Raw genomic sequence first — 13,948 nt, forward strand, 5'->3', positions numbered from 1 at the left:
TTATTTTTAATAAATTCAGATGATAAATTCCAATTTAACTTATACTAAACAAGTGGCTCAATTTACTCTAAAAGCTTATGAACTGTCTAAAGCAATGTTTTTCAACTAGGCTGACTTTGCCCCATCCCCACTCCCAAAGGAACATTTTGCAATGTCTAGAGACATTTTGGCTATTGCAACTTGGGGGAAAGGGAGGATGCAGTGCTATAGCATCTAGTGGGTAGAGGGCAGGTACACTGCTAAACATTGTACAGAGCACAGGACTACTCCCCACAACAAAGAATCATATGAACCAAAATGTCCATACTGCAGAGATGAGAAATTCTATCCTGAAGGTAAAAACAAAAAGTCACCCACAAACATTCTATATAACATAAAAGATTTAAACTGAAATGTTCTATAAATTTCAAAACTAAACTGAAAATAAGAACTTAATATCATCAATCTTCAAAGAATTCAATAAGTAAAAATCCTTAGAGATTTTAATAAAATGCTAAGGTCCCCCTATGTAAACAAGATTTTAACACTTACGATAGGCATGGCAGCGATGAAGTTGAATAAGTACCTCTTGAAATCTTTTCTGCTACGACCAATGATACCACTGCAAACCACCACATGCAATGCATTAGTTGCAAAACAAAGAAAGTATAAACACTAAGAAAACTTCTATAAACCTCTGGAAATTTTTACTAAATCAAAAAAAACAGTAAGAAAAAAAAGGTGCTAAAAAAACATTATCTTGAAAAACGCATATGCAACTTTTAATATTTTATCATTTTAAATAGCTTCCCTGAACCCACTCTACAAACAGCAAAATTAGGAAGAATGATAACAAGTTATTTCTTTAGTAAAAATAGCAATTTTAAAAAAGGCTTAAGTTGTATAAAAGGGTTTAAATAACAGAAAATCAATTTACTTTATAGGCTTTATAATTTGTTTTTAATTATATTAAAATCCTGATTCTCGTCTGTGTGAATTAAAGGTAGGGAGATGGACTAACGAGGGGTCGGCAAACTTTTCTGTCAAGAGCTGAAAGTAAATATTCTAGGATTTCTTGGCCATAAAATCTCTCTCCCAACCACTCAGTGCTGCCATTGTAGAATAAAAACAGCCAAGAACCGGTGTGGCTGTGTTCCAATAAAATTTTATAAAAACAGAGGATAGCAGGATTTGGCCATAGTCTGTCGATCCTAGGACTAAATGATGGATCAGAGTAGATTAGTGGGGTTCTTCAGAGCCTCAAAATGGTGCAGTCAAGGTTTCAGGGCCCTTAAAACACTTCAACTAGACAAGCTCTAGACAAGCTCCTCTTTTTATGGTTTTATTTTTAGTCTGTTTTACATATTTATTTATTTTTAAAATATACATAAAGAATTTATTTAAAGTGTTCTATTACTTTAAAGAAAAGTTTGAAAATTACTGTATCATATAAGAAAGGATCTTTGAATTTCATTTATCATGATCTAGTAAATGATTTATTTGATGACAAAGCACTTTTTTCAAATAATGATTATTAATATTTCTAAATGCAAATAAACTGTATTTTGAGAAACACTGAACTAAATGATTTAAATCTAGTTCCCCACAATGAATGACTGGTATATGATGGAGAAATACTTTTGCCTTCTACGAAGAAGCGGGCAAATGATGCCAAATAACATTAACTGGTCTTCTAGAACAAAGAAATTTCATGGTCAAAACATTTGGGAAGCAAATTTATTAAAAGTTCCCCAAAACTTTTAACAAATAGCATATGCTTTAGTCTCACACATAAGGTGACATTTTAAAATATTAATACCATCTATTTTCAGCACCCTGCAATAATGACATTCCTTTGTTCTTCCTCATGTAAAAACATTTTTAAAATTTGTACATTGTACAGTTCACTATTATTATTATACACTCTAGGCATGTATTGTAACTCTCTAAGATTTGTAGCATATAGCATTTCCTCTGCTGTAGCTAGTATTGCACAGTAAATACTTTGAGAAATGTTGCTTCAGACTGATAGAAAAATGATAGTTTAATTTTGATATAATTCCTAAAAAGTTAAAAAAAAAAAAAAGATGAAATGGCAATAATTGAAAATAGAACCACAAAAAAATGTCGTTTACAGCAGTAAGAATATTAGAGACATCAAGCAATGAAAACAATACAAAAAGTTTAAAGGTCTTGGCTGAAACAGTTTGAGCCAAATGTCACAAGAAACAAAAGTCAAAGTTCTTTAGTGCTTGCTGCCAAAGCTGTGAAACACATAAAAGTATAAAATCTTGGTAAATCACATGCCATCATATGCAATGGTTTACCATTGGATTTGCAGCTATAAATCTAAAAAATGGTTTCCTGAATAAAGCCTTATTTCTGCTTATTATCCCACTGCAAAAGAAAAATAATAAGAAAGTAATTTGACAGTGGCCCTAATCATTATTACTTCTAAAATATATATTAAGATCTTTATAAAAGATAGTTTAGAAATTTTAAAACACAGCTTATAGCTAAGCAGATGAAAATATATCTTTATGATACAATAGTCGCAACAGCGAATGAAGGATTCTCCTTCATATCATGAAATCTATAATTACTACTTTAAAGAAGGAGTTTGTTCTACTAAGATTGGCCCATATTCCAAAGTCATTAGCCACTGCTAACGAATAAACCTAAAAGATGAAAAGGATAATAAAATGAAGTACATTAAGAACCATAAGAAATTTCTTTGAGACTCTTTTTAACAGAAATACATGAATCTAAACCTACCTTAGAAGAGGTAAAAGACAAAGACAGATAAATGTATTTACAAGATAGATTTAGAAGCAAGTAAATTTTTCAAATAAACTTGGCCCATATTATGAATTCATAATATTTTAAAACTTTTAATTTGACCAAATATTAAAGATCTCATACAATGCAAAGACTGAGAGAAATATTTATTAAGGAGAAATTTAACAATTGTTGAGGTTAAGTACATAAGAAAATCCCTGGTATTATTCTTGTAACTTTTCTGTAAGTATCAAATTGTATCAAAATAATGTTTTTATAAAGGCTATTTTAGAAATTCATAGAAAAAATAGAAAACAAAAATTTGTTTAAACTCTCATAACTAAATTTTAGAAAGAGTATCCAACAGGTTGATCACTCTACCTGGTAAATTACACACTGGCTAATGCGACATCATCAGCTCCTCTACCTCCTTCATTACCAATTAAATTAACGCATCACCCAGAACATAAGTCTTTTAGAAAATTAAAATGAGCACCTATTTAATTAAACTTGGAATTTCCCAATTTAGAAGAGTTAACATTATTCTTTTTTTAGTGAAAACTGTTCAAGTGAGAGTGTGTGTGTGTGTGGGGGGGGTAATTATAGGGAAACTGTACTTTCTGTAAGTTTTTTCTGTAAATCTATGAGTACTCTAATAAAAAAAGAATAGAAAGAAAACAATTAGTCTTTTTGGAGCACAAAAGCATGGAATCACAAAACTTGAATGAAACGAGAAAAAGGTAGGGTGGATGGGTGGTTCAGTGGTAGAATGCTTGCCTTCCATGTGGGAGACCAGGTTTGTTTCCCAGACCATGCACTCCACCTCCCCCCACCAAAAAAAAACTGAGAGAGAGAGAGAAAGGTTTTTAAATATTTTCTGTAATACACCATTACCGTGCAGGATTTTTATATTTAGTATATGATTGGTTCTATACAGGTGATACTGTTCACAGAGGATTTAACTTGTGTATTTTGGCCACAAGGCATTCTGAAAGCCATATTACAAAATAAATTCTATTTCCCCTTAGAAACAATGCTGTAAACGAAAGGGAGTTGTACTTCTATCAACAGATATGGCATTTAAAATCACAGAATTTAAAATACATCAAAGGAAAAGAAATAAAATTCCTGTAATAAGTGGAAAAAATGCCTTCTCTCCACCAATTACACAAAAAGCTCAAATCACTGTTGAAAAAAAAAATTACTGTTGAACCCAATACGTAAAAACAGAACTTAAGAATAAAATTAATTCCCCTGAAGTTGATAGGCTTGCAGCAATGAACAAATATTTCAATGATGTTTTTAGGTTTTTGCTTCTAGTTACTCTAAGGAACTGGAGGCTAAAAGAAATATTAGTATAATGATTCAACACTCACATTCATTTGTTAAACCCAACCTTTTCTGTATAACTCCACCATCACCTTTGACCTTTCTCCCATTCTTTAGGGGTATTTGGGCTAAAGCCATTCTAACTTTTTCATGTTGGAAGGGGCTATCAATAATATGGGGTAGGGAGATGGAACTAGCTGATGCTCTGGAGAGGCTGGGCCCTCTAGGTCTCAGGACTTATCTGGTCCAGGGGTCTTCTGGACGTTGTAGGTTTCTGGAAAGTTATCCTAGTGCATGGAACCTTTGTAGAATCTTATATAATGTCTTAGGTGTTCTTTAGGATTGGGTGGAATGGTTTTGGTTGGGGTTTGGCAAGTTATGATAGGTAGCAATGTTTAACTGAAGCTCACATAAGAATAAACCTCCTGAGTAGCCTCTTGACTCTATTTGAACTCTCCTAGCCACTGATATTTCATTAGTTACACTCCTTTTCCCCCTTTCGGTCCGGATGTATAGCCCTTCACTTTTAAATATAAACACACAGCCAAGAATCACAGATTACTTGAGGAAGGCCTCTAATATGAATGACAAAGGCCAGAACAACAAACAAACAAAGAAACATGAAGGAAACAAACACAACAGGAAGCTAAAGAAAGCTTAAAAAAAAAAAAAAAGTTTCAAAGATGAAAAAATATTGCATACTTGAAAGAAGAATGATAGCTACCCATAAGAAACATCCAAAGACAGTTCTTGGAGATTCAAAATCACAAGAAATAAAAATTCATTGGAGAAGATGGCTGACTAGAGTAGCTCGAGGTTAGCCCTGTTCCAGAGAAAAGTTAGAAAAGGGACAGGAGGGCGACTGAGGTGGCACAAACATTCCAGAAAGAACTAACACCAATCTTGCTCAAACTTTTCCAAAAAACTGAGGAGACAGTTTACGTAACTCATTTTACGAAGCGAATATCATTTTAATGCCAAAACCAGATAAAGATACTATAAAAAAGGAAAACTACAGGCCAATCTCCCTAATGAACATAGATGCAAAAATTCTTGATAAAATATTAGCAAATTGAATCCAACAGCACATTAAAAGAATTATACATCATGACCAAGTGGGGGTTATATCAGAATGCAAGGATGGTTCAACACAAGAAAACCAATTAATGTAATAAAGCAAATTAACAAATCAAAAGGGAAAAATCACATGATTATCTCAATTGATGCTGAAATAGCATTTGACAAAATTCAGCATCCTTTTCTGATAAAAACACTCCAAAAGATAGGAATCAAAGGTAATTACCTCAGTATGATAAAGGAATATATGAAAAACCATTAGCCAGCATCATACTCAATGGAGAGAGACTGAAAGCCTTCCCCCTAACATCAGGTATAAGACAAAGATGCCCATTGTCACTGCTATTATTCAACATTGTGCTAGAAGTTCCAGCTAGAGCAATCAGGCAGTACAAAGAAATAAAAGGCATCCAAGTTGGAAAGGGAGAACTAAAGCTCACATTATTTGCAGATGATATGATGCTATACTTGGAAGATGCTCAGAAATCTACAAAAACATTACTTGAGCTAATAAACAAATTCAGCAAGATGGTGGAATATAAAATTAATGTGTAAAAATCAGGAACATTTCTATACACAAGCAATGACCTAGATGGGGAGTTAGTTAAGGAAAAAATTCCATTCCAAATAGCAACTAAAAGAATCACATACTTAGGAATAACTTAACTAGGGACATAAAGGACTTGTACACAGAAAGCTACATAACATTGCTAAAAGAAATCAAAGGAGATCTAAATAGGTGGAAAGACATCCCCTGCTCATGGACAGGCAGATAAAGGTTTGATTTCCTGTATACATAAAAAAATCATACAACTCAAAAACAAAAAAACAAACAAACCCATTTATAAAATGGGCTAAAGATATGAGTAGGCATTTTTCTGAAGAGCAGATACAGATGGCTCAAAAGCACATGAAGAGATGCTCATTTTTACTGGCTATAAGGGAAATGCAGATTAAGACTACAATGAGATACCACCTCACACCTATAAGAATGGCTGCTATTAAACAATAAGGAAACTATAAATGTTGGAGAGGATACATAGAAACTGGGACACTTATGCAATGCTGTTGGGAATGTACAATGGTGCAGCCACTATGGAAGACTATTTGGTGGTTCCTTAAGAAACTAAATATCGCGTTGCCTTATGACCCAACAATAGCACTACTTGGTATATACCCAGAAGAGATGAAAGTAACGATACAAACAGACATTCGCACACTGATGTTTCTAGCAGCATTATTCACAATCGCCAAAAGATGAAAACAAACCAAATGCTTATCAACAGATGAACGAATCAACAAAATGTGACATATTATATGACGGAATATTATGCAGCAGTAAGACAAAATGATATTTTGAAGCACATGACAAAATGGATGAGCCTTGAGGACATAATGCTGAGCAAAATTAGCCAGACACACAAGGATAGATACTGAATGATTCCACTTTATGACCAGCATAAAGGTATAATCAGAGGCTTATAATAAAGAATATAGGGGACTCAGAGATACATAGAAGCTAGAGATGGGTGAACCGTTAGCTAATGAGGTTGAACTCCAATGTGAGGGAATCAATAGGATCAAAAGTGATTCTCTAGTGGGTCTAGAAGTAATATTACCATATTGAAGATGAATAAGATTGAAAGGGGTTGTATAGATCTACGTGTCTCATTGACTCACATTAGAAATAAGAATGAATTTTCATAAGAATTACTTCAAAGATATGATTCTTGTATAAAGAGTGTTTAAGTACAGGGTATGGGGGAAAACTACTATTGCATGCTATGAGTTATGTTCAAAAGGAAACCATCAGCACTACCACAGTAACAGCAAAGGTAAGTAATGGGGGGAGGGACAAGAGTTAAGAGGATGTTTAGATTACCTATTTGATCAGAGTGTGTTTAATGGTTTTCTGTCTCTTGGGAACAATGAAATTATCTAAAATTGAGAATGCTGATGGACTGTAGACTTTGGGCCTTCAACATGACGCCCGATGAATGCAGATGGCTGAAGGATGCGCTGACAGAGAAGTAGAATGACGAATGATGGTGTATACTTTTGAACAAAGGTTGTGCTGCTACAAAAAGGAACAATGTCGTGAGGCATGCAACAATGTGAATGAACATGTGGGACATTTGGTAAAACAAAATAAGCCAGTAACAAAAAAACAATGGTATGGTCACCTTTAGAAAATGCTTATAAGAAAACAGGGGCCTAGATTCTAAGCTTTTAGAGCAGACACATTAAGTCCGGAGTGGTGATTATTATTTCTAGATTTTGAGAGGCTATTTTATATATATAACCTGATATTTAGAGATAAGAACGAAGCCCAACAGGTTGGAGTTAAAGTAATTCAGAACATAGGAGTAAGGAAAACAGTGACTATATTTTAGAACCACACATACTCTTTGAGACCAATGGAAAAAAGGTTTATTTGATCTGGAACTGAAATTTTCTGCAGTGCATAATCCAATTAAACCTATCCGGATAGCTCATTTGAACAATTGAACACAGGAAGCATAGAATAAAAAATCCTGTATACATTATTGTAAAGCCTGGATATATCCTAGAGTATATTAAGCAGATAATCAAAAAGTATTGGCAAAGTACCCTGAGGAAGGGAGAAAAAATATGGAACTATTAAACCGTACCATCAGGGAATCCCGATACTGTGCCAAACTTTAGGGATACCCACACCAATAGGCCATACCCTTGATCATGAGGCTTACTCTTGTGAGGCTTATGTAAGTAGTAGGACAATATATAAGATTCCACAAGGGTTTCAGGCACTAGAGTAACTTTCCAGGAACCTACAACCTCCAGAGGGTCCCTGGTCCAGATAAGTCCTGAAACCTAGCCCAGCCTCTCCAGAACATCAGATAGTTCCATCTTCCCACCCCATATTAGTGACAGACCCTTCCAATATCAAAAATTTAGAATCACCATAGCCCAAATACCCTTAAAGAGAGGTATGGAAAGATCAAAGGTGATGGTGGTATTATACATAGAAGATAGGATTTAACTAATGAATATGAATGCTGAATCATTAAATTTATATCTTTTTTTAGCACAGTATTTTAGAGCAATAAAAACCTAAATTAAAAATCTAGAAATAAAAACTTAAAATTTGAAATTATAACCCATGTCAAAGTCTGAAATATGTTCTACAACTAAAAAAAAGAAAAAATCACTGGATAAGAATGTTGAAGAAATGTCTTGGAAAGTAGAATAAAATGTCAGAGATGAAAATAGTAGAGACATGACAAAATAGTAAGATGATCAGTCCAGGGGAATCCAATATCCAACTAGTAAGATTTCCAGAAAAAGTACAAAAAAGATAGGGGAACAGTTTTCTTAAAAATACAAGAAAACCTTTCAGAATAAAGGACAGATTTCAATATTGATAAGGGCTCACCCAGTGCCCAATAAAGGAGGAAAAAAAAAATCCATACTAAGGTCCAGTGAAATTTCCAAACACCAATAATATAATATCAGAAATAAAAAACACCTATAAAAGCTTCCGTAAGGGGTGAAAAAAAAAAAAAAAAAAAACAGATCCTCTATCAAGGAAGGACAATTAGAATGGCATTGGGCTTCAACACCAAACATGGGAGCTAGATCAGTGGTTATTCACCATGGCTGCACCTTAAAATCATCTGGGAGGCTTCCAAAAGTGATGGCTAATATAGACTCAGAATCTCAAGAGGTAAGGCCCAGGCATTAATAGTTTTTAAAATTCTCCAGATGACTCTAATCATCTTGCAGTCAAGATTGAGAACCACTGAGCTAGAAGACAATGGAGTGATGCTTTCAAAATTCTAAGGAAAGTGATTTTTCAACTGGGAATGCATAAAAAAAGCTAAATTATCAGTCAACTATAAGAGTAGATGAAAGACATTTTTAGATCTACAAGGTCTCAAAAATTTATCTTGTATGCATCCTTTGTCAGGAAAAAATGTAGTGGGTTGTAGTGTCACATCCACATGGAAGCTCAGAATGAAACCTTATTTGAAATTAGGGTATATGCAAATATAGTTAGTTAAGATGAAATCATACTAGATTAGGGTATACCCAATACCTACACCAATTAACTGGTATCCTTAAAAGAGGAAAATCTGGACACAGAGGCACACTGGGAGAGCACCATGTGATTACAGAGGTAGAGACTGAGTGCTAGGGAAGCCAAGGAACCATCAAAAGCCAAGGAACTATCAAAAGCAAGGAAAAATTCTCCCGTATATTCTTCACAGGGAGTATTACTCTGTAACATCTAACCTCCAGAGCTCAAAGAAAAAAAATAGGTCTGTTTTTTTAAGCCATCTAGTTTGTGGTAATTTGTTACAGCAGCCCTAGAAAACTAATAGCGACTACATCCCATCTGCCAAAATGAGAAAGTAAACTGAGAAAGAAGAAAACAAAAGATCCAAAAAAACAGGTGGTTATCTAACACAGAAAAGAAAGATGAAAGAAATTCTCAAGATATAACAGCGAGTTCAACATGACAACATGAGCCTAGAGGACAACCAATCCTTACAAGAGCAGAGAGACAGGAAACTAACTACAAGAGGTTTGGCTGGGGGTGGAGGTGTGGGTAGGGCAGAACTGGAAACGAGGGGATGAAGTCAACAAATGATCTAGTGTTTAGCCATATTACGATACTGAGAAGATTGTACTGTGCTGTCTCCCAGCTAAATTAGTGAGAAGTAGGCAAAAACCTAAAGCACACAGAAAACTGGTAATTTATAAATGCCAGGAAAAACAAAAAGTTGTATATAGAAAGAACTACCAAAGTACACTATGTTCCTCAGCTGTAAACAACATCTCCATAGTTAAAATCATGTAAACAAAAAAATTCTGATTTAACAAAAAAGCTGTGGTATAACAACACTGACAGGATGAACATGGCATAGGTAGGAATGAAAAGAGGTAAATTCTCATTTTCCAAAGTTGGAAATCAATACATACTCTCTAAAACTGAAAAATCTGGAAATGATAATACAGTTGTGTAATACAGAAATGCAGATAAAATAACAGAAAAAACATTAAAAGAAAGAATAAAAATGATGCCTCTGAGGAATAACACTAAGAGTGGGGCAGAAGACAAATGTGTTTTTAAATGCTGTAGGACTTTTAACATTAAGCTATGGTCATGTATTGTCATTTATTACTTTGATTAAAATAAAAAGGCATGGATGGAACTGACCAGAGGTTTTGGGGAGACTGTGTTGAATGTAAGAGCCTATATACTTTACCAATATTCAGTTAGTGGTTAAGGCTTTACTCCTATGCAGATAAATTCCTTTGTTTGCCTCAAGTCAAAACCCTGAGCATAATGCATTCTTCCTCTTCTTATAAATCCTCTAAAAAGCAAATGAAGGATCCAAGAGGAAAAAACTTTATTCTAAAATTTCAGGCATTTTAAGTACTACCATTTAAAAAGTTATCTTAGATTAAGCATTTTAAGAAATTTTCTGACAAAACAGTGCATACAAAGGAACAGAATTCCAAGAAAAAAATTTTAGCTATGACATGAAATTGGTATCATTAGGAATAAACTCTTCACTATCAGATAAGAAATGGATATAACAACCTAAGATATCCCAGTTGTTATTTTCTAATTTTTTAAGTTCAAAATTATCAGTTATAGCAGCTGAACAATATAATACATAGAAAGAATATAATGAAAAAATATTCAAAGCATTGGTTGCAGGAACTTCTGTGAAGTGTCTATGAATTTTTCCCCCACTAATAAATATCAAATGTATTCCTTGAAATGCTTTGATATTTTCCTCCAGTTTATCTCATTACTTTCAGATATCCAACTTGACTTTTTACAACCCCATTACAGCACTTGTTTTATTGCATTTTAATTTTCTGTTTATCTCTAATCCTCTATAAGCTATCACTTTGTCAAGGTTTGGTATAGGATCTTCCCTGCTCACTGCTATATCCCTATAGTGTAGCTCAGTGTCCAACACATGACAGAAACTTAATAAATTATTTACCGAATAAATGAACAAATACATAAACTTAAGTATCTTCTACCCAATTTCGAATCTATTTATTGCTAGTTAAAATAATGCTTAAATATGAGACAAATCAGTATTTCATGCACATTTCATACATACAGGGAAAAAAGTACCTTTCAATGAGTGTCCCATTTTGAATCATCCAAACATCACAAAACGTTCGAGAAACCAGCATAACAGCAATAAGTATCAAGTAACCTGTCTAAAATAAACCAGGTACAGTAAATTAAATAAAAGTATTTTAGAAAGTTAAAAGAAACATTACCTTGCTGAAGATTTCTGGTTTCTAAATTCAAAGTCTGACATTTTATCTATAGACAATTTTCAATATAATTTAAATGGATTTTTAATATACAACTGGAAAAGGCCTTATGGATCATTTAATTTAACCTTCTCATCCAGAATTCAAAAGTGAGCCCCACGCAAGTCAAATATACAATTAGTCAATGACAGAAGATAGGAGTATAACTTAGATTGCCTGACTTGCAGTCTATTGTGATTATCTTATATTTTTATATTCAAATTTAATAAAGAAAAATAGCAATAACATCAATGTACAGTTAAACAAATAACAAATATTGAAGCCTAAAATTTTTGTCTAGGTAGAATAAGTTTGGTTTAATTTGTTAGAAAAATCTGTAAATAGTGCCCCTGCCTTCAGAAAGTTTTCAATTTAGTTATAAGGGAAGATTAGCATGTAAAAAAAATAATAATAAAACAGATCAATGTAGGCAAGCACACTGTATCACTTCATGTGGCTGGGTAGGATGGGAAGGTTTAGTGTAGCAAGAGTTGTGGCATTAGAAAATGAAATAGATAAAGAAGAGAATGAGGATTAAAGGAGAAAAAATGAAGGACTTAAAAGAAAATAAGAAATAGATTAAAACCATATAGGTATAGTGTCACATATCCCAGCAGAGTTTCAGCAAAATAAAACTGCTGCAAGCTTCTGGATAGAAGTTAAAAAGTGATTTTAGGAGAATGTTACTTAACCAATGGTGTGCAAGATGGTTAATGGAAAGGAGATGACAGGTTGGGCAACTAGCAAGAAGTCAGTAAGCTCTCTATATAAAATGAGATTATACCCCCCTCACCCAACACACCTATAAATCAATTAATATATATATATATATATACTATATGGTAGTTTGAAGTTGTTATGTACCTCCCAGAAAAGACCACATTCTTTTAATCCATTCCAGTGGGTGCAGACCTATGCAGGTGGGACATTTGATTAGGTTATTTCAACCGAGATGCGGCCTGCCTTTTTCAGGGTGGGTCTTAATCTTCCTACTGGAGTAATTTATAAAAGGATAAAATTTACAGGGAACTAAGAGATGAAAGAGGCTCACAGAGAAGAGCAACAGAGAAGATGAGAGGGGAGCTACTGAAGCCAGAAGCTGAAAGCAATCAAACTCAGGAGAGAAGGACCAGCAGAATTCACTATGTGCACGGCCATGTGACAGAGGAGTCTGGATTGCCAGCAGTCTTTCTTTAGACAAGGTATTGTCCTATTGATGCCTTAATTTGGACATTTTAATGGTCTTAGAATTGTAAGGTTATAAACTAATAAATTGCCATTCTTAAAAGTCAGTCCATTCCTGGCATATTGCATTACATCAGGTTTAGCAAACTAAAACAGATTTTGGTACCAGAAAAGTGGGGTGCTGAGTTTGCAAATACCAAAAATGCTAGAATGGCTTTATAAATGGTGTTCCAGTTTGCTAGCTGCCGGAATGCAATACACTAGAGACAGACTGGCTTTTAATAAAAGGGGATTTACTTTGTTAGTTCTTCAGAGGAAAGGCAGCTAACTTTCATCTGAGGTTCCTTCCTACGTGGGAAGGCTCAGGGTAATCTCTGCTGGCCTTCTGTCCAGGCCTCTGGGTTCCAACAACTTTCCCGGGGTGATTCCTTTCTGCATCTCCAAAGGCCTGGGCTGAGCTGCTTGGGCTGTGCTACACTGTGCTCTCTCATTTAAGCACCAGCCAATTAAGTCAAACGTCATTCATTGCAGCAGGCACGCCTCCTAGCCAACTGCAGATGTGATCAGCAACAGATAAGGTTCACGTACCATTGGCTTATGTCCACAGCAACAGAACTAGGTGCCTTCACCTGGCCAAGCTGACAACTGAATCTAACTACCACATGTCCACCCCTGTTAACTTGGCAACTACACATATCACCTTAAACAATATTAAGGTGGAAAAAAAATTATCTCTGGCTGTGGATCTGTGACTCTCAAAATAAGTTGTCTGGTGCCAATATGCAAAGGAGGGACAGTCACAGGATCCACAGGGAGAAGGAAGGCCAGCAGAGACCATCCTGTGCCTTCCCCACATAACAAAGAACCTCAGATGAAAGTTAGCTGCCTTTCCTCTGAAGAACTAACAAAATAAATCCCCTTTTATTAAAAGCCAATCTGTCTCTGGTGTGTTGCATTCCAACAGCTAGCAAACTAGAACAGATTTGGTACCGGAGAGTGGGGTGCTGCTGCAGTTTGCAAATACCAGATATGTCGAAACAGTTTTTTGGATGACTAAGGAGAAGATTCTGGAAGAACTGTGAAGAGAATGATGGAGAAGTCCTGGAGTGCTTGAGGAGACGGCTGGTGTAAACGGAACCACTGCCAACCTGGACAAAGGTGGACACAAAAGGGAGATATTGGAGTTTGCAGAGTGAGAACCATGGAAGCTTGGGTCTGACACCAAGAAACCTCGGCCAGGAGAGTGGACCCACCCATATACATGGAGAGG

At 34.8% G+C, this 13,948-nt stretch overlaps 1 protein-coding gene across 6 annotated transcripts in view; it reads right to left on the reverse strand.

The window, feature by feature from the left end:
• Positions 1-13,948, reverse strand: part of ABCD3 (ATP binding cassette subfamily D member 3) — a 116,041-nt gene that overhangs the window by 55,201 nt on the left and 46,892 nt on the right. For all 6 annotated transcript variants that reach the window (XM_077120198.1, XM_077120199.1, XM_077120200.1 and 3 more), the window contains 2 exons: positions 11,306-11,394; positions 532-601 (listed from right to left, as the gene is read on the reverse strand). In XM_077120198.1, the coding sequence (XP_076976313.1) occupies positions 532-601; positions 11,306-11,394 (159 nt within the window). The remainder of the gene's footprint in view (positions 1-531; positions 602-11,305; positions 11,395-13,948) is intronic.

This window comes from Tamandua tetradactyla, chromosome 11 (genome assembly GCF_023851605.1).
Source record: "Tamandua tetradactyla isolate mTamTet1 chromosome 11, mTamTet1.pri, whole genome shotgun sequence".
Classification (NCBI taxonomy): domain Eukaryota; kingdom Metazoa; phylum Chordata; class Mammalia; order Pilosa; family Myrmecophagidae; genus Tamandua; species Tamandua tetradactyla.